The sequence below is a fragment of the Eubalaena glacialis genome, chromosome 3 (assembly GCF_028564815.1).
Source record: "Eubalaena glacialis isolate mEubGla1 chromosome 3, mEubGla1.1.hap2.+ XY, whole genome shotgun sequence".
Taxonomy (NCBI): domain Eukaryota; kingdom Metazoa; phylum Chordata; class Mammalia; order Artiodactyla; family Balaenidae; genus Eubalaena; species Eubalaena glacialis.
This window is the reverse complement of record NC_083718.1, coordinates 178,928,484-178,955,382: the sequence shown is the minus strand read 5'-3', so window position 1 is coordinate 178,955,382 and position 26,899 is coordinate 178,928,484. Positions and strand designations below refer to the sequence as shown.

Sequence of the window (26,899 nt, the reverse complement as noted above, 5' to 3'; positions counted from 1 at the left end):
AATCCTTTACAAATGGTGCTGTTAGGGAACTGCTGACGGAAACCACCTGCCTTGGCCAGGCCCACCTGCCTGAGTTGTCTCATAGCAGGAGGTCCTGATAAGGAACATGGTGCTGCAGCTGAAAACTAACTGGGAGAATTCAGGAGGGGGCAAAAGAGGGAGCAGACAACCAACCTCCCAGAGTCCTTCTCACTGGAATCCATCTTGGCTGAGAGATGCGCACAGCACCAGGAAGGACCCTGAGTCACACTATGGGCCAAGCCAGATAACTGGCCAGAGACAACCTGGAAACTAACCCCATTGCCATAAAACCTGAGACTGTGAGCCACGTGGCAGAGCAGTTCTCCTGGGTTCCCTTACCCTGCTGCTCTCCGCCCAGGCGCCCGTTTCCAATAAAGTCCCTTGCTTTGTCAGCACATGTGCCTCCTCGGACAATTCATTTCCGAACGTTAGACAAGAGCCCACTCTGGGGCCCTGGAAGGGGTCCTCCTTCCTGCAACACTATTACCTGTGGTATCTGAAGCAAATCATTTCACTTTTCACATTCAACATTCCCAATCTACAAAATGGAGATAATCATATCTATCTACAGGGTTATTGTAATGATAAAATAGGTACAGTGAAGTAACTGAGAAATGCTCTGAAAACTCTAACCTATAAGGCAATCTACCATCAAGATATTATCCTCAAATACATAATCTGATAATAGGAGTACACAATAAATACTAGTTCACACTGTTATAATTCAAGTTATATTAGGAAGGACAGCTTTTAGTTTAAATTATTTCTAAATGTTTCCAACGGTCAAGATCCTCCTACACTCACTGTCCCTTATCTACTCAAGAGTTGATATTTTTTAGGAGAAACTGTCCATCTGATTCCTACAGCATTAGATCTACTTTTAGAGCTTGTTACAGCAATAGCTTCTAGTGCGAGACTGTCTTTTTCAAAGACCCTCTAGGGATGGTCATTCTTCAAGAAACCTATATTCCTTAAGGTTTTTTGGAGTAATTCAAACTAAGCAGAACACAAAGATTTGGTGAAGGATGCCTTTTGTATGCATCCAGCTTTTTGAAAGCTTTCATCTTCTCTATAAACTATACAAAGTTTTATAGTCCCCTTTTCTAATATGCACTTCAACAGTGTTTTTCCTCCTTTGGTTTTATACTTCCTAATTTCATTGCTGCTGAAGTTAAGAGACAATCACTCAAAATCAAGGAGAAGACAGTAGAATAATGCCTTCCAGGTCCTTGATACTTATTTCTTTGCCTGTTGGCCAGCTGCCTGTTCTTTTGCTACTTCCCTCCCTTCTTAAATGTTGCCAAATGGTTATGTAAATAAGCTAGCTGGCTTCTGAGTCATCACTTTTGTATTCAACTTCTCTAACTCCCAAAGTGAACCTTGATACACTCTTTGAACCCTTAACAGCCCTTGGAATTTTTCAGTGTCTTTTTGAACATGGCAGCTGGACTTTCAGTGATTTTTCTCACTCCAGTGGGATTATTATTGGCAGCTGTTGGTCACCTACTAGTAAGTATTTCCATCGTTCCTTCCAAACATGCCTGTCCTCCTGATAACTCAATACATTTTTCTCTAAACATGCTACTATTTCCTGAAAGGAGAAAATCTCCATGTGTGTAAAATTTTAAAAGCTAAGAAGAAATGCGATAGTCTACACTGCATTTAGTGTAAAGAAGTAACTGCTGATTTGGCGATGGTTTCTTGGATATGTCATCAAAGACACAGACAAGAGAAAAAACAGATAAATTAGACTTCATCAAAATTAAAAACTTTTGTGCAAAGGACACTATCAACAGAGTGAAAAGGCAACTGATGAGAGAAAATATTTGCAAATCATGTATCTGACAAGGAATTGAGATCCAGAATGTATAAAGAATTCCTACTACTCAACAGCAAAAAAACACAATCCAATTGAAAAATGAGCGGGGCTTCCCTGGTGGCACGGTGGTTAAGAATCCGCCTGCCAATGCAGGGGACACGGGTTCGAGCCCTGGTCTGGGAAGATCCCACATGCCGCGGAGCAACTAAGCCCGTGTGCCACAACTACTGAAGCCTGAGCGCCTAGAGCCCGTGCTCCACAACAAGAGAAGCCCCCGCTCACCACAACTAGAGAAAGCCCGCGCACAGCAACGAAGACCCAACGCAGCCAAAAATAAAATAAATTAAAAAAAAAAAAAAAGGGCAAAGGATTCAGACATTTTCTCCAAAGAATACATACAAATTGCCAATAAGCACATGAAAAGATACTCAACATCACTAATCACTAATGACATGCAAATGTTTTACAGACACACACACACACACACACACACACACACGAATTTCCTGACACCATCATCAAGTTTGCTGTTATCAAAAGGAGCATATTCTGAATGACAGTAGACACAAGTTGGCCATTCAGAACTAGAAATACTATAAGGAGAGTTAGTTACTACTATATAAAAGCTCTTGATTCCTGGTATTAAAACAGATAAAGCAGTGTGGCAATTTATAGCTAGTGTTTACAGTCAACAACATCAGAATGAGGTACACCACGTATGCATATGAAAATAAAACCTACAATCCTTAAATTACAACATAACAGCTGTGAAATAAAAGTCATATTTTTATGGCAAGACGAGAAATTTAACAAAAAATCTTCTCTGCCCTTTGGCCTCCTCTCTTCCCCTCACTGTGCATTGGTGTATCTGCATCACCAAACCTTTCCCATCAGCCATAAAGAGCAACATTCTCTTAGCATCAACAAGACAACACCTTAAGAGACAGCATTCCTTCTTGATCTTGTAAGGGGTCACATGACCCACCACGATGATGAGCTGGATTATTTAAACTGTCAGTAATAGGGCATTTGATGTACAGCCAGCCCTCTGTCTCAAAAAACATATAACTAACTGTCCCTTGACTTCTAACAGGTGGAACAATTCTCAGAGCCTTCTGAGATGCTGTTCCCGGGTTGTAATCCTGAAATTTGGCTCAAATAAAATTTTCCGTTTCTTTCTTAGATTGATTAATTTTTCATCGGTACAGTCTTCCATTGAGATCACTGGTTATTTTCAACTTTTCCTATCTTCTAATATATGCCTTTAAGTCTACACATTTTCCTCTAAGTAACACTTTATGCACATCACACAAATTCTGATACAAAGTGCTGTTTGTCATTCATTTCTAAAGATAATGTTTTCTATTTTTATTTTATCTTTAAGTCAATAGTTTTTTAAATTTCCAAATAAACTGATTCTGTTATTATTTTTACTCCAACATTACGTTTAAGATTATGAAAAATATTATGAATAATTATATGTATTCATATTATGAATAATTATGTTCAACTAAAATAAATTATAAATCTGATAAGCTTTTTTAAAAACAGCAATTATATTCTGTAGAGTTTCAACTTAAACATAATTTAGATTTTGTCTTTCTTTTGTTGTTAAGCTCTATATTCTATAGAAGTATATTTAGAAAAAAATATAAATATGATTGGAATGTAACATTTTTCTCTGTAGCCTAACATGATTAAATTTTATAAATACTCCTTGAGTAGCTGGAAAAAAAGCATAGTCTTAACTGAATGAGAAAAAATTAAATTAAAACAGATTTATTAATTATTATTTCATTCAAATTATTCATAGCCTTTGTAATAGTTTCTCTAACTTGAATTGGTAAAACACCTTCTCTATTTTTTTTGAAGTTTGATAATTATGATGTTCAAATCGCTGATATCCTCAATTATTTTTATCTTGGTTGGTTGTGTACAAAATTTCTCTTTCATACATATATTTGAACTATATATACATTCTTGTGCTAATATATATTTATATAAAAACAAGTTTATTATCTGTGTCATTTATCTGTATCAGGGGTTGGCAAAGGATGGCCCTTAGCACCTAAGAAAGGGTTTTACATTTTTAAAGGGTTAAAAAAGAAGCAGCAGCAGCAAAAGATCATCTGGCCCCAAAATATTTACTATCTGGTCTTTCTAGTTTGCTAATGTACATCAGGGGATGGCAAATTTATTCTGTAAAGGTCCAGACAGAAAATATCTTAGGCTTTGTAGGGCATAAAATCTGTAGCAACTATTCAACTTGTCAATTGTAGCACAAAAGCAGAATTCATAAATAAATTAGTATGGATGTATTCTAGTAAAACTTACCAAAAACAGGAGAGGGGTCAGATTTGGCCCTTGGGTCATAGTCTGCCAACCCATGATCTATATGGTTACTAACTAATCTGTCCATTTTTCTGAGATGTCAATCTCCCACACTGATTATGAATTTGTCAATTTCAACATTTACATTTGCTTCATATATATTCTGAACCAATTATTAAGTATATAAGAATTTGTAAAGTTACATCTTCTAGAAATTAAAGTTTTATATTGTAGGAATTATTGCTCTCCCATATAGTTTTTTTGCCTTGCATTCTATGTTGACTTCTAAGGCTGCTTATACCTGCTTTCTTTTTATTAGCATTTTCCTTTTAATGTTTTCCTGCTTTTGTTTTTAATCTCTGTCATGTTTAAATGCATATACCTAGATTTCAGTTTTTGACAAACTGAGTGACTATTTAATAGAGGAATTTAATGTCATTATTATTACAGTTACCAACAATGTTGTTTTACCACATTTACTTCTCCCTTTAAATTCATGGGATTTATGGTCCTAGCTTATTCTTTATTATTAAGGTAACGATATAACCTTTTACCATTATTTGTGCCCATTACTTACCTATTGTCTTTCAGCTCTAATCCACCCTGTAAGTAGAAGGGTGCTTTCACCTCCTGTCAGTATGGCTCCAGACACCAACTCCATTCAGATCTCTAGTCTCTGAAAGCCAGAGATCCAGCAGCAGACAGGCGTGCACACCTGATATTCAAAGTACTAGTCTCACCTTGCTCTCTCACCTACTGAGTTTCTGACGGCCAACCTGCAGTAAAACTCCCTTCTCACAAGTCTGACCAACCGTCCCCTAAAACAGGGGTCCCCAACACCCGGGCCACAGACTGGTACCAGTCCGCTGCTTCTTAGGAACCTGCCACACAGCAGGAAGTGAGCTGCGAGCAAGGGAAGCTTCATCTGCCGCTCTCCATCGCTTGCATTACCACCTGAACCATCCCCCTCCCCCCGCCCACGCGGGTCCATAAACAACTGTCTTCCACGAAACTCGTCCCTAGTGCCAAAAACGTTCGGGACCGCTGCCCTAAAGGACACTTCTCTAAGCTCCTAGGTTCTCACAACACCACCATGTCTCCTCTTTCATTCCCTCAGCTCTAGAGACGTTAGCTGCTTCCTGTAGTTATTAATCTCTGGATTACTTCAGTGTCCCTTTGAGAATCAATCAGCTAGTTTAACAAATTCATGTATTAGATCCCCTCTATTTGAAATAGTGCCGTTTCTTTTTTTCCTGACAATACTTTAACAGCTGTACTGGTAAGCTAATTAGGCTGTCATGTTGTCAACTATACTAAACAGGCAGGTCAAAATTTTGGAACTAAACTGTAAAAGAAAATGGGCAATTTTAATGGTGATGAGGAGTAAATAAAATTTGAAGTAATAAACAGTCTTGAGTAATATAGCGTAGTACCTGAAAATGGAGTATCACTCACAGGAAACTGAAAAGGAGATTTATTTTGCCGGTGAAATACAACAAAATATTGGCAACATAAATTCTTTCTTCTACATATCACCTACTTAGGTACCTATGGAACAAAACACTTGGCAGACAGTAAAGATACCATACAAGAGTGAGAGAATTCAGGTAGCTTGAGAGTTTATCATTCCTCAGAGAGGAAAAAAATGAGGGTTCATCAACCAATGAAAACTTTACAATCAGATCTAGCTCTTCCTGTTACTTAATTATCAGCATCACTGGAAATTTGAGAAAAAAAGGACAGTAAATTAATATATGCATTAAGGAAAAAGCTTGTTAGTTTGGTAAGTAAATTAGAACACTTTATTTTCTTAACAATCAACTATAATCTTCTTTGTTCATAGTTAATCGATTTTACTTGCTTTAAATATAACAACCTCTCCTTAACTCTTCGACAGAATTTAAAATGACCTACCACAAAGCTATTATATATGATGTGTGTGTTGTCTGCTTTTCACTGAGTATGGAGTCACTGAAATTCAAGACTCTTAGTTCTATAAAGATGCTAGCTTTCTTTTTTTTTGGGGGGGGGGGCGGTGGGGAGGCGTGCTGTGAGGTTTGTGGGATCTTAGTTCCCTGAGCAGGGATTGAACCCCAGCCCTCAACAGTGAAAGTGTGTAGTCCTAACCGCTGGACCGCCAGGGAAGTCCCAAAGATGCTAGCTTTCTTATACTTCAAGTAAACTTTCTCATTTGATCACTGATAAAAAACAAATAAGCCTGTATTAAGCTCATCCTCTCCCTTCTCCCACATCCATGCAAATTGAACTCCCCCCCTCAATTAATCTGGATAAGAACATTTACCTAGGGGCTCCCCTGGTGGCACAGTGGTTGAGAATCTGCCTGCAAATGCAGGGGACACGGGTTCGAGCCCTGGTCTGGGAAGATCCCACGTGCCACGGAGCAACTGGGCCCGTGAGCCACAACTACTGAGCCTGCGCGTCTGGAGCCTGTGCTACGCAACAAGAGAGGCCACGACAGTAAGAGGCCCGCGCACCGCAATGAAGAGTGGCCCCCGCTCACCGCAACTAGAGAAAGCCCTCGCACAGAAACAAAGACCCAACACAGCCAAAAATTAATTAATTAATTAATTAATTAATTAAAAAAAAAATAACATTTACCTATATGGCTGATTAAGCTCGGGACACTATTCTACATGTCTATGGTACTTATCCCCTCTGCTGACCTTTCTCCCAGTAGTCCTATCTGCCCACTTCCCCCATAGCTCTCTGAATCACATAAATGGTGCTATGGATGGAGGTGCCTCCCTCGCCCCCTGCAAAAAATTCATAAATTGAAGCCCTAACCCCACAATGTGATGGTATTTGGAGATGGGGACTTCTGGAGACAATTAGATTTAGATGAGGTCATGGGGGTGGGGCCCTCATGATGGAATTAGTGCCTTTGTAAGAGACATCAGAGAGCTTGCTTGTCTCTCTCTCTCTCTCCCCCCACCCCCTGCCGTATGAGGACACAGTAAGGAGGCAAGGCAGCTTTCTGCAATCCAAGAAGGAAGTTCTCACCAGGAACCAAATCAGTCAGCCAGCACCTGATCTTGGACTTCCTAGCATCCAAAAATGTGAGAAATGTCTGTTGTTTAAGCCACTCAGTCTACGGTATTTTGTTTTGGTAGCCTGAGCTAACTAAGACAAATGGAATATAAATTTTTGCAAGAAAAATCACAAGCACTCTGAATTGAATAGTCAAACCACTCCATTTCTTAATTCTCTGTTCTATTTCCCATCCCCTGATTTACTGGCACATGCTAATTTCTGTAGGTGAACTGAGGCTGCAATTTTCAAAACCATAAAAACCTGAAAAAATAATGTCACAGCTAGGTAAAAAACAGATTGGTGGAGCTGAAATGAGTTTCTCTTCTAAAACTACGGGAAGTAAGTGAAGTAAAGAGGTAAACCTTCAAGGGAAACTCTGGAAGAGGTTTTGCACTACCTATTAAAACAGATGAGTGGTAGCTAGAGAAATCAAGAAGCGCCTCCCAGGATGTGTCCAGAGGAAATAACTCCTCAAACGTGAAACAGATAAAATCCTAAACCTTTTTCCCCCTGACAGAACTGAGATGAAAATAAACAACATCATCAACAAAAAACTGAGCTTACACCAAAGACAATGAAAAAAATGCTTGTGAAATCACTCAGTTCTTACAGATTGGTTCTTAGAAAATTCTTTCTTTTTCTTTTTTAATTAATTAACTTATTGATTAATGAATTAATTAATTTTTGGCTGCCTTGGGTCTTCGTTGCTGCACATGGGCTTTCTCTAGTTGCGGCGAGCAGGGGCAACTCTTCATTGCAGTGCACGGGTTTCTCACTGCGGTGGCTTCTCTTGTGGCAGAGCATGGGCTCTAGGCGTGCAGGCTTCAGTAGTTGTGGCACTCGGGCTCAGTAGTTGTGGCCCGCAGGCTCTAGAGTACAGGCTCATTAGTTGTGGCACACGGGCTTAGCTGCTTCGCGGCATGTGAGATCTTCCCGGATCAGGGATCGAACCCGTGCCCCTGCATTGTCAGGTGGATTCTTAACCACTGTACCACCAAGGAAGTCCCATCTTTGGTTTTTAAAACTGTGTTGAATTAATGTAGAATTCATTTTTAAAACTTTCACTCTTCACACTTAGATATTTCAAAATATAGGTTCTAGTCTTATAGATTTCCCAAACAGAATCTGAAACTTGGTGTTTAGGGTACGGAAAGTCTGAATAATAGTTGCACTTAACTATCATTCTTACAACAAAACTTAAAAACTAACCACAAATATCTTGAAAGAAAATCACTGGGAATTTTTTCTAGTTACATGCAATGCAAAGAGAAGCATAATCAAACAAATATGCCTTTAGGCATATTTCATGGTAAGCTATAAGACTGCATTAAAGATGGAATTTGGAAAACATCTGGTGAAGTCCTACTTTATAAATATGGTTGCAACTGTTTTTGTTAATAAAAAAGACAAAAGAGCTAAAATTCTCTATCAAATATGACCACATTAAGATAAATCTCAAGAATCAGAGAAAAGAGCTTACCACAATTATTTAGCATATATTAGATGAAACCACAGGTATAAATGATTTAAATTTTTATAAGCCTTACTTTTATACTAATGACATTTGTAAAGGTATGTTAATTTGTAAACTGCTTAATGACAGTATTTGCTGATGAAATTTTCAATAGGTATAAATTTTTAAGTACGTACATATATTATCAACTGACGAAAACAAAACAGAAGATTTGGCAACAGGACCAACTAAATGCAGTCAGTACTGCAGTTTCTGGAGGCTACATCAAATCTTCATGTGCCATGAATGCAGCTTCCAAACACCAGTCACTTCAAAGACTGCTTTAGACAGCCATAATATGTTCCATGGGGGAGAAGGCAAGTATAAAAAACAATAAATTTTGCTTTGCTTTCTTTTTTTAAGGAATGTCAACATTCATCTATTTCAACAATGAAATGTGAAAAACATTTTCAAAGCTTCCTCTACTTACCCTGGTTAGCAACGCTGACTGTCAGAGTTGCCAAACTCAGAATTTATTTTCTTCATGAAAGACATTTTAAAAATCAAAACAAGTATAAAAACTTGCTTGCAGTAAGTAAAATCACTGTTTAACTTAATAAGAAAGATAAAGCAGTTTGCAAAGTCTGAAACAATCCATCAATCAACAACTGTGAAGCAATAGTGAGTATTTTTCCTTAGTAAAAACAAGACCTCTGAAAGGAAAATGAAGTCTGGAAGTTGGATAAAGTAAAAAGATTGCAGGAACCATGAGTTGTTTAATCATATTCTTTTGTAATAATGAAAATAGTAATGTTAAAATAAGTACCATGATCAATCACTACTCCTCAGTGAAGAAGTCCTTTGCTTAGCATTTCCAGAGACAATAAAGAATCTAACCAGTGGATCACATACCATCACCATCTCAGTCCACTACTTAACATGACCAAGTTGATCTCTCAGAAAAAGAGAGGAACCAAATGAACAGGAACAGTGGGTGGAAAACATGTACCACTCCACTTCTTTGGCATTATTCTGAGCATGTCTTCTCAATGATTACTGTGAACATAGCTTAAGAGTTTAGACAGGGATACCAAGAGAAAAAAGAAAAGGACTAGACACTGAACCTGATAATCAGTGCCAGTTTGGACTCCTTATTTTGTAATTTAGCTCCATTATGAGAAAATTAACTGAGTTAAAACAAATGTGTACCAACAATCAAGCAACAAGCATGAAACACTTTTGTTTTGCTTAAGTAATTTAAGATAATTCAAGTAACAAACTTCCGATATTTTTTACAAGACACAAAATGAAACAATGCAAAGTTTGCTTAATTTTAAGTATAAAATATAGAATTCATAATGTTTTCATGGGACTTGCCTGGTGGCACAGTGGTTAAGAATCCGCCTGCCAATGCAGGGGACATGGGTTCAAGCCCTGGTCCGGGAAGATCCCACATGCCGCGGAGCAACTAAACCCGCGCGCCACAACTACTGAGCCTGTGCTCTAAAGCCCGCAAGCCACAACTACTGAGCCCGAGTGCCACAACTACTAAAGCCCGCACGCCTAGAGCCCGTGCTCTGCAACAAGAGAAGCCATAGCAATGAGAAGCATGCGCACCGCAAGTAAGAGTAGCCCCCGCTCGCCGCAACTAGAGAAAGCCGGCATGCAGCAACGAGGACCCAACGCAGCCAATAAATGAATAAATAAATAAATTTATTAAAAAAAAAAAAAAGGACATGTGGTTAAAGAAGTTTCTTTAATCTTTTCTGCAGTTGATTTGAATCTAATAGTTCTGTGTGTAAGAATAAACCACACTATTTCCAACAGAAAGTGACCAAGCCTGGCCTCTACTTTTATCCTGGAAGGGATAAGCAAAGACCTGGAAGACATCTCAAACTCCTGGAGAGAGCTTCTAAATTTCACACTAATACCAGACAGGTAACCAAATTAGACACACACACACACACACACACACACAGACACACAGACACAGACACACACACATAATATCCTGAAGAGAACCAAGTCAGGCACGAAAATAACAAATGTCACTTATTGAAAGCATTAGCATGTCCTGTTCTGAGGCAGAATTTTATATAGTCTTCATAACAGTCCTCTTAAGGAGTGGTAGAATTCTAATTCTCTCCTATATAGCAGAAGAAGAAACCAAGTTCTAGAGATATCAAATAATTTACCCAACATCATATAACCAGAAAGTGACAGACCAAGTCCCAGAACCTGGAGTCTGTTTTGACTCCAAGCCTATAATTCTTTTCCCTCTATTTTGAAGGTTCTACTTTCCATACTGATCTACAAACATGTCAACTATTAAACCTAAGGAGGGACTTCCCTGGTGGCGCAGTGGTTAAGAATCTGCCTGTCAACGCAGGGGACACAGGTTCAAGCCCTGGCCCAGGAAGATCCCACATGCCGCGGAGCAACTAAGTCTGTGCGCCACAGCTACTGAGCCTGCGCTCTAGAGCCCGCGAGCCACAACTACTGAGCCCGCATGCCACAACTACCGAAGCCCATGCACCCAGAGGCCGTGCTCCGCAACAAGAGAAGCCACCACAATGAGAAGCCTGCACACCAGAACGAAGAGTAGCCCCCGCTCGCTGCAACTAGAGAAAGCCCGCGCGCAGCAACAAAGACCCAACACAGCCAAAAATTAATTAATTAATTAATTTTAAAATACATATAAACCTAAGGAGACTGAGTTTCCCACAGAACTCCCCATTTTTCCAGGTATGCCAATTTAGAAAAACTTCCTCACTCTGTAAACAGATGTTAAGATACTGTTAGGAGACAAATGAATCCATATAAGGCTGTCTCTGTCTGAAAGGCAGGGGATAAAAGGGGGGTAATAAATCAGATGTGAGTTACTGGGTTCATCCATCAGATTAGGAAGGTAACAAAACAGACCACAAAGGGTAGCAAGATAATATTTGGTGACCCTTCTCCCTGGAATTCATGTACTCTGACTTCTAAAAGAAACTAATAAAATGGCATACAGAAAGGCATTTGTGGGCTCGACAACTGAGACCACTGCTAGATCATCCTTTCTTAAATGCAAACTATGCATTTGCAAGCAGCACCGTCTTTCAGAACACTTAAGGGCTTTGGGCCAACTGCTGGGGTCAAATCACAACTGGAAACCGTAAAAATTTGAAATGGAAAACTAAGCTATTCCCCTTATGTGTCAGTTATCGACTGCTTGCCTTTCAGCTCAAAATTCAACTTGTCTGCCAGTACAGTGAAAATGGATCTGGCACAATGTAAAGCTTTGTCAGTAGAGGGCACTGTAAAGATATTGCAGGAGGAAAGGGTTTTGCTTCCTGGTTCCTCTAGGCATGCACAGCAGGCTCCTGCAGAACAGACAGCTTCTCCAGAACCTGACTTCCCCAGTGCCCAGCTGCTCTAGAGGGCGCAGCTTCTTCAGTGTCAGGATTCTGCTGCAATGTGCAGCAGCCAGCAGTACCCAGTAACTAACAGCTACCCCTGGTACCCTCTCAAGCCATTTTGCAGCAGAGTGCCTCCTAGAAGAAACAGCCCTGTGAAGAGTTTTCCCTCAGCACCTTAGAAGGCAGAATTCTGGAAAGTTCCAGAGGGTGGATTTCTAGTAAGTTCCACTGATGTGGCACCACAGCAACTTCTCTACCATTCAGAGAACCACATCATGCCAGATCTCAGCCCAAGGTGGGGGGAGCAGTCTCCTAACAGTAGCATGAAATAAAGAGGCACAAGGTTGGACAGGCCTTTTTTAGATTTTGGAGAGAACATACATTACATTTGAGTGTGATACACCTCGACCTACCTACAAAGTCATCTGGGAGGTTTCCAATTTTGATTGAGGGAAAGGACAAAAGGAGGCTCTGCAGTAAGTTTAGGCTGTAACACAAGCTGCTCTACCACATGGGACCTGTGATCCAGCAGATTCAAGGTTACCTGAAGTGCCTGTGGCAGAGATGCTATAAGGAGCCTCTAGCCATTGTGCACTGCAGCAGCTCTTTGCTAAAGGAACCGGTGCTACAGAAGCCAGCTTTCCTCAACACTCTGTAAGATGAATTTCCAGCAAATTCCAGAAGAAGGATTTCTAGCACGTTCCACTGGTATGACACTACAATGACTTCTCTACTATAAGGTATGCCACAGCCATGCACTCTCTGGTAACAGGGTGGAGAAGAAGGCTCTTCCATGGGGACTCCATCTTGGCCCCAGGAGAAGCAGCTACTCCTTATATTTGTAATTTTTATATCATTTAGAGTTTTCATTCTTATTAGCCAATCCCTCAGTACTCCAATCCCCTATTATATTTAATAATCCTTTATATTAAACTTTCCCTATTCAACTTACTACAGTTTTTCTTTCCTCCTGAGACTCAGACCAACATACCTGATTAATAGCGTGGGTGGTTCTGTTCAGTGCCATGAAAACCAACACTAGAAACTCATCCTAAACAATTAAGAATTCATTTTGACATATTTTACTTTTAAAACTCAAAGTTAAACAAGAATGATTTAGACCGAGTTTAAGTATAGTACTAAGCCCAAATTAATTTACATATTCCTGAATAGCGCTATTTCAATCATGCTTTGGCAAGTTGTACATTCCTTCTCCAAACATTCTATAGTTTAAATTATCATTAATCAACCCTTAACTTATAATCACCAGCTTTTAGCAATATTTTCAGTAATTCTTCCTCTTATTATTCAAGCTCTTAAAGGCCTAAAATATAAAAGCCCAAACTGAAAATAATGTTATAATATTAATTTTCATTATTAAAAGGAATGTTTCGTACGTGTAAATACTGACAATCTCAAACAGCTTGGTTCAAGGTTATTGGCTTGACTCTCTCTACATTCCAGTAAGAGACTTCTTAACTCTACCCCACTCTTAACCACAAGGAAGACCAAATAAGCATGTAATGGTGAGTTGCTACAAGCTGAAAGATTTCTTGGGAAATGGCTTAAAATGCAGGGGACCCACAGCGACATCTTCTTAAAACAGTTTCGATGTCTCCTGTGCCTGTTACTTGGAAATAAATTAAGGAGTTCACTATTCTTTAACAGTTCAACAAAATTTTAAGCCTAACAAATTCCAATAATCTACTTATAAAACCAAACAAACAAAAAAGCCCTCTAAAATTATCAATACTAAGAGGGAAAGACAGCCATATCTTTTATGAAAGTAGAAAATAACCACCAACACTCCACCAAAAAGCGAAAAGGGAGACTAACAGATTACACATTGAAAGGCAAACAAGTGCTTTATGAGATTTTTAATGAACTTCATAGAGTCATACTCTAATTTCTAAAACAACAAAAAGGAAAACTAAATATCACTGACAGTTTATTTTGAATGACTCCATAAATGAAATGTGTAAAACTATTAGTAGTCACTATCATGGGAGGTATGTCTAAAAAAATGTATGAGAGAAAATAGAAATTACTCTTCAAGTAATGTATGTTTGCTTAAAAGTTTGCTTTAGAAAAATAGAAATTCGGGCTTCCCTTGTGGCACAGTGGTTAAGAACCTGCCTGCCAATGCAGGGGACACGGGTTCGAGCCCTGGTCCGGGAAGATCCCACATGCCGCGGAGCAACTAAGCCCGTGTACCACAACTACTGAGCCTGTACTCTAGAGCTCGTGAGCCACAACTACGGAAGCCCACGCACCTAGAGCCCATGCTCCACAACAAGAGAAGCCACCGCAATAAGAAGCCTGTGCATCGCAAAGAAGAGTAGCCCCCACTCGCCGCAACTAGAGAAAGCCCGCGCACAGCAACAAAGACCCAATGCAACCAAAAATAAATAATAAATTAATAAATAAATAATTTTTTAAAAAAAGAAAAATAGAAAGTCAGCTCTGACATGGAAATTTCTTTTAGGAAAAAAATGGTTTTTCTTACTTGAGAGAGTCCAGGGGACGATGCATGTCCCGGGGGCGTTGCCGCAAGATTTGGATGCCCCTTGTTTATTTCATGTGCTGAGTAAGGGGAAGGGGTCGGGGGTCCCGGCTGTCTTGCTACTTGTGTTACCTGTGAGGAAATCAATTTAGTAAGAGTATTAGTAACTCAATCTTAATAAATATTGCCAAAGTAGCTAATTTTTTAAATATGGAAGTATCTGTCTCACTTTATACTAAAGTAAGTGCCAGACTGACTAAAGGCTTAAAATTTCAAAATTGAACAAATGAAACTCCTAGAAAAAACGACATGAATATTTTCATCCATTTGATAAAAGATTCTTGAAACATACCTAAAACTAAAAATCTTAAAGGAAAAACTATGCTAAATGAAAAACGCCAGACTAGAAACTACATACTGTACGATGCCATTTATATGATATTTTGTAAAAGGAACTAAAAAGAAATAAATGATTACAAGGGAAGAGGATAACTACGAAAGGGGCACAGGGAGATTCTGGGGGGATGACATAACTGTTCTGTATCGTGACTGTAGTGCAGATTACATATCTCTTTGTGCTTGTCAAAACTAACAGAACTGTATACTAAAAAAGGTGAATTTTACTTTAGGTAAATTATACCTCAATAAACCTGAACCAAAAAAAGTTACTTATAGAGCATAATCTCATTTTTGTTTTTAAAAAAGTACACCTAAATATACATGTACATGCACATGTACATGTATACATATTTCTATATGTGTATCTACATCTACATATGTGTGCATATATATAATATAGTCACAAGTATACATGTCATATTAAAAAGATCTGTAAGAAGATACACAAAGATCTTAAAAGAAAGCATGCAGGTGTTTCTTTTTTTTCCTATCATTTTTATTTTCTAATATAGTTCAACAGTCAATTAGCTATTTTACCCAAGTTCTTAGATCCCCTGAATTCTACCACAGAGTTAAAAACTACCCAGGGAGAAATGAAAGTGGTCTCCAAATGACATTAGATTTTCCTGGAATTCAATCAATCAGTCAGAGGCTCTGAAGAAAGTCTACTCCCTGATAATCTAACCCTAGAATCCATTATGTCTATCTAAAACAGACATAAATGCCTAAAGCCGCAGCTACCTGTTCCCAAAGCTGAAATAAAATGGACTCACGGAGAACTAACTACAGTCAAAAGCTTACAGGCTAGTAAGAGACACAAATATGCTAAAATGTGACCAAAGTTTAAAACTGAAATTAATTGTATTTAATTTCTTCCCTGCTTTTTAAATAGCTTTATGATTTCCTTGAAAAACTTTGTTTCCTATTTGGAGTGAAAATTACATTTATAAGGGCATGAGGTTTACCATGAAATGTTATAGCATTTATAAATCTCATCAGGGCAATTTTTCAAAGGATAAAAGTCAGAATGCTATCTAAACATCTACTTTAGAAAATTAATAACCAGAAATGAAGAGCTCTTACAAGCAAATTTCTCACCAACAAGGCTTTATAAATTCATATTCTTGTTTCACATGCTTTAGAATAAATTATTTTGATATTCTACTAAAGCAAAGCATCAAAATGGACACATATTTTTAACTTTAGGAAAAAAATTTGCACAATGAAATAAAGTGAAAGAAGTTAGCTATACAAAATGTCAGGTCAATTCTCCAATTCATTCTGATAAAACAATCAAAGATTAAATTTACCCAGGGCAAAAAATCATAATATGGAAAAATGTTTTTCAAATTGCTATTAAGAATAAGTGAATATTAAAAGATACTATTACATGGCCATACTACCCAAAGCGATCTACAGACTTAGTTTGATCCCTATCAAACTACCCATGACACTTTTCACATAACTAAAACAAATAATCCTAAAATTTATATGGAACCATAAAAGACCCAGAAGTGCCAAAGCAACCCTGAGGAAAAAGAACAAAGCAGGAGGCATAACCCTCCAGACTTCAGACAACACTACAAAGCTACAGTAATCAAAACAGTGTGGTATTGGAACAAAAAACAGATATATGGATGAATGGAACAGAATAGGGAGCCCAGAAATAAACTCACACACCTATGGTCAGTTAATCTTCAACAAAGGGGACAAGAATATACAATGGAGAAAAGACAGTCTCTTCAGCAAGAGTGGTGTTGGAAAGTTGAACAGCCGCATGCCAATCAATGAAGTTAGAACACACCCCCATACCATACACAAAAATAAACTCAAAATGGCTTAAAGACTTAAATATAAGACACAACATCACAAAACTCCTAGAAGAGAACACAAGCAAAACATTTTCTGACATAAACCATACCAATGTTTTCTTAGGTCAGTCCACCAAAGGCAACAGAAATAAAAGCAAAAATTAACAAATGGGATCTAATCAAACTTATAAGTTTTTGCACAGCAAAGGAAACCATAAACAATATGGATAACCTACAGACTGGGAGAAAATATTTGCAAATGATGCAACCAACAAGGGCTTAATTTCCAAAATATACAAACAGCTCATACAACTCAATAACAAAAAAAAACCCAATTGAAAAGTGGGCATAAGACCTAAATAGACCTTTTTCCAAAGAAGACATACAGATGGCTCACAGGCACATGGAAAGATGCTCAACATTGCTAATTATTAGAGAAATGCAAATCAAAACTACAATGAGGTATCACCTCACACCAGTCAGAATAGTCATCATTAAAAAGTCTACAAATAACAAATGCTGGAGGGGGTGTGGAGAAAAGGGAACTTTCCTACACTGTTGCTGGGAATGTAAATTGGTGCAGCCACTATGGAAATAAGTATGGAGGTGCCTTCAGAAACTAAAAATAGAGTTGCCATATGATCCAGCAATCCCATTCCTGGGAATATACCCAGATAAAACTATAATTCAAAAAAATACATGCACCCCTTTGTTCATAGCAGCACTATTTACTACAGCCAAGACATGGAAATAAAGAAGATGTGGTACACACACACACACACACACACACACACAATGGAATATTACTCAGCCATTAAAAAGAATGAAATAATGCCATTTGCAGCAACACAGACAAACCTAGAGACTATCATACTAAGTGAAGTAAGTCAGAAAGAGAAAGACAAACACCATATGATATCACTTATATGCGGAACCTAAAATACAACACAAATGAACATATCTATGAAAGAGAAACAGACTCACAGATATAAACTGACTTGTGGTTGCCAAGAGGGAGGGGGTTTGGGGAGGGATGGAGTAGGAGTTTGGGGTTAGCAGATGCAAACTATTATATATAGAATGGATAAACAAGGTCCTACTATATGGCACAGGGAAGCATATTCAATATCCTGTGATAAACCACAATGGAAAAGAATACGAAAAAGAATGTATATGTATAACTGAATCACTTTGCTATACAGCAGAAATTAACACATTATAAATCAACTATCCTTCAATAAAATTTAAAAATAAATAAAATATATTACTACATGCATATCACAAATAACACAAATAATAAGTTTTTTAAAAAAAACTTCACCCCAATATTGCCAAGGATCTAAGGAAACAGGACATAGACAGGATACTGTGAATGGGTGTACCATGTCCCCAGAACTACAGAGCAATGCATCACAGCTGCCTTAAAACCACACCCAAGGAGGAGGGGCAAGATGGCGGAAGAGTAAGACGCGGAGATCACCTTCCTCCCCACAGATACATGAGAAATACATCTACACGTGGAACTGCTCCTACAGAACACCCACTGAACGCTGGCAGAAGACGTCAGACCTCCCAAAAGGCAAGAAAATCCCCACGTACTTGGGTAGGGCAAAAGAAAAAAGAAATAACAGAGACAAAAGAATAGGGACGGGACCTGCACCAGTGGGAGGGAGCTGTGAAGGAGGAAAGGTTTCCACACACTAGGAAGCCCCTTCGTGGGCAGAGACTGCGGGTAGCAGAGGGGGGAAGCTTCGGAGCCACGGAGGAGAACGCAGCCACAGTGGTGCGGAGGGCAAAGCGGAGATTCCCGCACAGAGGAGCGGTGCCGACCAGCACTCACCAGCCCGAGAGGCTTGTCTGCTCAGCCGCCGGGGCAGGCGGGGCCTGGGAGCTGGGGCTCGGGCTTCGGTGCTAGCCGGGAGGGAGTCCGGGAAAAAGACTGCAGCTGCCAAAGAGGCAAGAGAATTTTTCTTGCCTCTTTGTTTCGCGGCGCGCAAGGAGAGGGGATTCAGAGCGCCGCCTAAACGAGCTCCAGAGACGGGCGCGAGCCGCGGCTATCAGCGCGGATCCCACAGCAACAGGGACGCAGAGGGAAAAACGGAGAGATTCCCGCACAGAGGCTCGGCGCCGAGCAGCACTCACCAGCCCGAGAGGCTTGTCTGCTCACCCGCCGGGGCGGGCGGGGGCTGGGAGCTGAGGAGCGGGCTTCGGTCGGATCCCAGGGAGAGGACTGGGGTTAGCTGCGTGAACACAGCCTGAAGGGTCTAGCGCACCACAACTAGCCGGGAGGGTGCACGAGAAAAAGTCTGCAGCTGCCGAAGAGGCAGGAGACTTTTTCTTGCCTCTTTGTTTCGCGGCGTGCAAGGAGAGGGGATTCAGAGCGCCACTTAAACGAACTCCAGAGACGGGCGCGAGCCGCGGCTATCAGCGCGGACCCCAGAGACGGGCATGAGACGCTAAGGCTGCTGCTGCCGCCACCAAACAGCCTGTGGGCGAGCACAGGTCATTCTCCACACCGCCCCTCCCGGGAGCCTGTGCAGCCCGCCACGGCCAGGCTCCCGTAATCCGGGGACAACTTCCCCGGGACAGCGCACGGCGCGCCTCAGGCTGCTGCAACGTCACGCTGGCTTCTGCCGCCGCAGGCTCGCCCCGCCTCCTCCGTACCGCTCCCTCCCCCCGGCCTGACTGAGCCAGAGCCCCCGAATCAGCTGCTCCTTTAACCCCGTTCTGTCTGGGCGGGGAACAGACGCCCTCAGGCGACCTACATGCAGAGGCGGGTCCAAATCCAAAGCTGAACCCCGGGAGCTGTACGAACAAAGAAGAGAAAGGGAAATCTCTCCCAGCAGCCTCAGAAGCAGCGGATTAAAGCTCCACAAACAACTTGATGTGCCTGCATCTGTTGAATACCTGAATAGACAACGAATCATCCCAAATTTAGGAGATGGACTTTGGGAGCAGGATATATTAACTTTTCCCCTTTTCCTTTTTTTTGTGAGTGTAGATGTGTATGCTTCTGGGTGAGATTTTGTCTGTATAGCTTTGCTCTCACCGTTAGTCCTAGGGTTAGGTCCATCCGTTTTTTTTTTTTTTTTTTTTTTGGCTTAAAAATTTTTTTTTCCCTAATAAATGTTTTCTTAATAATTTTTTCCTTATTTTCTATTTTTAAAAAAATTTTTAATAAGTTTTTTCATATTTTTTATTTTAAAAAATTTTCTTAATAAATTTTTTCTAAATAATTTTTTTCTTATTTTTAGTATAAAAAATTAATAAATCTATTTTTAAAAATTAAAAAAAATTTTTTTTTCTTAATAAATTTACTCTTAATAATTTTTTTTCTTATTTTTTATTATAATTGCTTTATTTTATTTTATTTTATCCTCTTTTTTTCTTTCTTTCCATTTTTTCTCCCTTTTACTCTGAGCCGTGTGGATGAAAGGCTCTTGGTGCTCCAGCCAGGCATCAGGGCTGTGCCTCTGAGGTGGGAGAGCCAACTTCAGGACACTGGTCCACAAGAGACCTCCCAGCTCCACGTAATACCAAACGGCGAAAATCTCTCACAGATCTCCATCTCAACATCAAGACCCAGCTTCACTCAACGGCCAGCAAGCTACAGTGCTGGACACCCTATGCCAAACAACTAGCAAGAGAGGAACACAGCCCCATCCATTAACAGAGAGGCTGCCTAAAATCATAATAAGGCCACAGACACCCCAAAACACACCACCAGACGTGGACGAACCCACCAGAAAGACAACATCCAGCCTCATCCACCAGAACACAGGCACTAGTTCCCTCCACCAGGAAACCTACACAACCCACTGAACCAACCTTAGCCACTGGGGCCAGATACCAAAAACAACGGGAACTACGAACCTGCAGCCTGTGAAAAGGAGACCCCAAACACAGTAAGATAAGCAAAATGAGAAGACAGAAAAACACACAGCAGATGAAGGAGCAGGGTCAAAACACACCAGACCTAACAAATGAAGAGGAAATAGGTAGTCTACCTGAAAAAGAATTCAGAATAATGATAGTAAGGATGATCCAAAGTCTTGGAAATAGAATAGACAAAATGCAAGAAACATTTAACAAGGACGTAGAAGAACTAAAGAGGAACCAAGAAACGATGACAAGCACAATAAATGAAATTAAAAATACTCTAGATGGGATCAATAGCAGAGTAACTGAGGCAGAAGAACGGATAAGTGACCTGGAAGATAAAATGGTGGAAATAACTACTGCAGACCAGAATAAAGAAAAAAGAATGAAAAGAACTGAGGACAGTCTCAGAGACCTCTGGGACAACATTAAACGCACCAACATTCGAATTATAGGGGTCCCAGAAGAAGAAGAGAAAAAGAAAGGGACTGAGAAAATATTTGAAGAGATTATAGTTGAAAACTTCCCTAATATGGGAAAGGAAATAGTTAATCAAGTCCTGGAAGCACAGAGAGTCCCATACAGGATAAATCCAAGGAGAAACACACCAAGACACATATTAATCAAACTATCAAAAATTAAATATAAAGAAAACATATTAAAAGCAGCAAGGGAAAAACAACAGATAACACACAAGGGCATCCCCATAAGGTTAACAGCTGATCTTTCAGCAGAAACGCTGCAAGCCAGAAGGGAGTGGCAGGATATACTTAAAGTGATGAAGGAGAAAAACCTACAACCAAGATTACTCTACCCAGCAAGGATCTCATTCAGATTTGATGGAGAAATTAAAACCTTTACAGACAAGCAAAAGCTGAGAGAGTTCAGCACCACCAAACCAGCTTTACAACAAATGCTAAAGGAACTTCTCTAGGCAAGAAACACAAGAGAAGGAAAACACCTACAATAACAAACCCAAAACATTTAAGAAAATGGGAATAGGAACATACATATCGATAATTACCTTAAATGTAAATGGATTAAATGCTCCCACCAAAAGACACAGACTCGCTGAATGGATACAAAAACAAGACCCATATATATGCTGTCTACAAGAGACCCACTTCAGACCTAGAGACACATACAGACTGAAAGTGAGGGGATGGAAAAAGATATTCCATGCAAATGGAAATCAAAAGAAAGCTGGAGTAGCAATTCTCATATCAGACAAAATAGACTTTAAAATAAAGACAATTACAAGAGACAAAGACGGACACTATATAATGATCAAGGGATCGATCCAAGAGGAAGGTATAACAATTGTAAATATTTATGCACCCAACATAGGAGCACCTCAATACATAAGGCAAATACTAACAGCCATAAAAGGGGAAATCGACAGTAACACAATCATAGTAGGGGACTTTAACACCCCACTTTCACCAATGGACAGATCATCCAAAATGAAAATAAATAAGGAAACACAAGCTTTAAATGATACATTAAACAAGATGGACTTAATTGATATTTATAGGACATTCCACCCAAAAACAACAGAATACACATTTTTCTCAAGTGCTCATGGAACATTCTCCAGGATAGATCATATCTTGGGTCACAAATCAAGCCTTGGTAAATTTAAAAAAATTGAAATCGTATCAAGTATCTTTTCCGACCACAACGCTATGAGACTAGATATCAATTACAGGAAAAGATCTGTAAAAAATACAAACACATGGAGGCTACACAATACACTACTTAATAACGAAGTGATCACTGAAGAAATCAAAGGGGAAATCAAAAAATACCTAGAAACAAATGACAATGGAGACACGACGATCCAAAACCTATGGGATGCAGCAAAAGCAGTTCTAAGAGGGAAGTTTATAGCAATACAAGCCTACATCAAGAAACAGGAAACATCTCGAATAAACAACCTAACCTTGCACCTAAAGCAATTAGAGAAAGAAGAACAAAAAAACCCCAAAGCTAGCAGAAGGAAAGAAATCATAAAGATCAGATCAGAAATAAATGAAAAAGAAATGAAGGAAACAATAGCAAAAATCAATGAAACTAAAAGCTGGTTCTTTGAGAAGATAAACAAAATTGATAAACCATTAGCCAGACTCATCAAGAGAAAAAAGGAGAAGACTCAAATTAATAGAATTAGAAATGAAAAAGGAGAAGTAACCACTGACACTGCAGAAATACAAACGATCATAAGAGATTACTACAAGCAACTCTATGCTAATAAAATGGACAACCTGGAAGAAATGGACAGATTCTTAGAAATGCACAACCTGCCGAGACTGAACCAGGAAGAAATAGAAAATATGAACAGACCAATCACAAGCACTGAAATTGAAACTGTGATTAAAAATCTTCCAACACACAAAAGCCCAGGACCAGATGGCTTCACAGGCGAATTCTATCAAACATTTAGAGAAGAGCTAACACCTATCCTTCTCAAACTCTTCCAAAATATTGCAGAGGGAGGAACACTCCCCAACTCATTCTACGAGGCCACCATCACCCTGATACCAAAACCAGGCAAAGATGTCACAAAGAAAGAAAACTACAGGCCAATATCACTGATGAACATAGATGCAAAAATCCTCAACAAAATACTAGCAAACAGAATCCAACAGCACATTAAAAGGATCATACACCATGATCAAGTGGGGTTTATTCCAGGAATGCAAGGATTCTTCAATATACGCAAATCAATCAACGTGATACATCATATTAACAAATTGAAGGAGAAAAACCATATGATCATCTCAATAGATGCAGAGAAAGCTTTCGACAAAATTCAACACCCATTTATGATAAAAGTCCTGCAGAAAGTAGGCATAGAGGGAACTTTCCTCAACATAATAAAGGCCGTATATGACAAACCCACAGCCAACATTGTCCTCAATGGTGAAAAACTGAAACCATTTCCACTAAGATCAGGAACAAGACAAGGTTGCCCACTCTCACCACTATTATTCAACATAGTTTTGGAAGTGTTAGCCACAGCAATCAGAGACGAAAAAGAAATAAAAGGAATCCAAATCGGAAAAGAAGAAGTAAAGCTGTCACTGTTTGCAGATGACATGATACTATACATAGAGAATCCAAAAGATGCTACCAGAAAACTACTAGAGCTAATCAATGAATTTGGTAAAGTAGCAGGATACAAAATTAATGCACAGAAATCTCTTGCATTCCTGTATACTAATGATGAAAAATCTGAAAGTGAAATTAAGAAAACACTCCCGTTTACCATTGCAACAAAAAGAATAAAATACCTAGGAATAAACCTACCTAAGGAGACAAAAGACCTGTATGCAGAAAATTATAGGACACTGATGAAAGAAATTAAAGATGATACAAATAGATGGAGAGATATACCATGTTCTTGGATTGGAAGAATCAACATTGTGAAAATGACTCTGCTACCCAAAGCAATCTACAGATTCAATGCAATCCCTATCAAACTACCACTGGCATTTTTCACAGAACTAGAACAAAAAATTTCACAATTTGTATGGAAACACAAAAGACCCCGAATAGCCAAAGCAATCTTGAGAACGAAAAATGGAGCTGGAGGAATCAGGCTCCCTGACTTCAGACTATATTACAAAGCTACAGTAATCAAGACAGTTTGGTACTGGCACAAAAACAGAAATATAGATCAATGGAACAGGATAGAAAGCCCAGAGATAAGCCCACGCACATATGGTCACCTTATCTTTGATAAAGGAGGCAAGCATATACAGTGGAGAAAAGACAGCCTCTTCAATAAGTGGTGCTGGGAAAATTGGACAGGTACATGTAAAAGTATGAAATTAGAACACTCCCTAACACCATACACAAAAATAAACTCAAAATGGATTAAAGACCTAAGTGTAAGGCCAGACACTATCAAACTCTTAGAGGAAAACATAGGCAGAACACTGTATGACATAAGTCACAGCAAGATCCTTTTTGACCCAGGTCCTAGAGAAATGGAAATAAAAACACAAATAAACAAATGGGACCTAATGAAACTTCAAAGCTTTTGCACAGCAAAGGAAACCATAAACAAGACCAAAAGACAACCCTCAGAATGGGAGAAAATATTTGCAAATGAAGCAACGGACAAAGGATTAATCTCCAAGATTTACAAGCAGCTCATGCAGCTCAATAACAAAAAAACAAACAACCCAATCCAAAAATGGGCAGAAGACCTAAATAGACATTTCTCCAAAGAAGAGATACAGATTGCCAACAGACACATGAAAGAATGCTCAACATCATTAATCATTAGAGAAATGCAAATCAAAACTACAATGAGGTATCATCTCACACCGGTCAGAATGGCCATCATCAAAAAATCTAGAAACAATAAATGCTGGAGAGGGTGTGGAGAAAAGGGAACACTCTTGCACTGTTGGTGGGAATGTAAATTGATACAGCCACTATGGAGAACAGTATGGAGGTTCCTTAAAAAACTAAAAATAGAACTACCATATGACCCAGCAATCCCACTACTGGGCATATACCCTGAGAAAACCATAATTCAGAAAGAGTCATGTACCAAAATATTCATTGCAGCTCTGTTTACAATAGCCAGGACATGGAAGCAACCTAGGTGTCCATCATCGGATGAATGGATAAAGAAGATGTGGCACATATATACAATGGAATATTACTCAGCCATAAAAAGAAATGAAATGGAGGTGTTTGTAATGAGGTGGATGGAGTTAGAGTCTGTCATACAGAGTGAAGTAAGTCAGAAAGAGAAAAACAAATACAGTATGCTAACACATATATATGGAATCTAAGGGGAAAAAAAAAAAAAAAAAAAAAAAAAGAGGTCATGAAGAACCTAGTGGCAAGATGGGAATAAAGACACAGACCTACTAGAGAATGGACTTGAGGATATGGGGAGGGGGAGGGGTGAGATGTGACAGGGTGAGAGAGTGTCATGGACATATATACACTACCAAATGTAAAATAGATAACTAGTGGGAAGCAGCCGCATAGCACAGGGAGATCAGCTCGGTGCTTTGTGACCACCTAGAGGGGTGGGATAGGGAGGGTGGGAGGGAGGGAAATGCAAGAGGGAAGAGATATGGCAACATATGTATATGTGTAACTGATTCACTTTGTTGTAAAGCAGAAGCTAGCACACCATTGTAAAGCAATTATACTTCAATAAAGATGTTTAAAAAAAAAAAAAAAAAAAAAAACCACACCCAAAGAATGATTCCATTTTGGAATACATACCCTGAAGAAATAATCTTACCTCAAAAACTAGGAACTTAAATATATGAGAGCAAAAAAGGTAGAAATAGCAAATAATGAGAAAATAAAGTAACATAACTAAAGACATAAAAAATACATAGATGTGAACTGCCACCAATTGAAATGAATATGTGAAACAATCAAGAGTAAAAAAGAAAAGATACACCCTTTAGAACTACAAAGAGATTCTTCTATATTCTACTGACAAAGACCAAAATAAGTAAATCAATGATTTCAGATAAAGATTAGTGTTCAGCGCACCGCAACTAGAGAGCCCACGTCCCACAAACTACAGAGCCCACGGGCTCTGGAGCCCGGGCACCATAACTAGAGAGAAGCCCGTGTACCCTAAGGAAGAGCCTGTGTGCTGCAACAAAAGATCCCGTATGCCACAACAAAGATCCCGCGTGCCACAACTAAGACCCGACACAGCCAAAGATAAAAAATAAATACACAAATATTTAAAAAAAAAAAAAGATTAGTGTTCATGTTTCCCTGAAAACTGCTTAAGTGCACTTTTTAGAATATTGTTATCACCCCATGAAATACAGATGTTTGACAAAAGGAGAAAAGGCATTTAGCCAAAGCACATGCTACTGCTAACATTAAAATTTTCCTTAAAGCAAGCACCAGTGAAAAACAACCTTCATAGGCAAATATCCCTGAAGTATGCATTCTCTGCTGTTCCTAAAGGGGTAGGCAAATTGCAGGAATCCTTTGGTATTGTATATTCTAGTAGAGTATTCCCTCCCAAATTTGGAGGCTTCTACTAATAAAAGCAAACCAAAGAAAATAAATCTGTATCATAATAATAGGAGAATCATGTCATTCTTAAAAATTCTCCCAAAAAAAGCTACTACATGCAATAAATCTCTGGCCTTCACTGTGATCTATTTAATTCAAAAAGACCCCCTATTACAAGTGTCATACTGCATTACGTACTACATGTTTGCTTTT

The 26,899-nt window shown here is 39.1% G+C and overlaps 1 protein-coding gene across 13 annotated transcripts in view; it reads right to left on the bottom strand.

The window, feature by feature from the left end:
* The window catches only part of EIF4G3 (eukaryotic translation initiation factor 4 gamma 3), a 384,972-nt gene that overhangs the window by 231,444 nt on the left and 126,629 nt on the right, over positions 1-26,899 (bottom strand). For all 13 annotated transcript variants that reach the window (XM_061184801.1, XM_061184804.1, XM_061184802.1 and 10 more), the window contains one exon: positions 14,583-14,711. Coding sequence is in view for 11 of the 13 variants with exons in the window: in XM_061184802.1 (XP_061040785.1) it covers positions 14,583-14,711 (129 nt within the window). In the remaining 2 variants the exon portion in view is untranslated. The remainder of the gene's footprint in view (positions 1-14,582; positions 14,712-26,899) is intronic.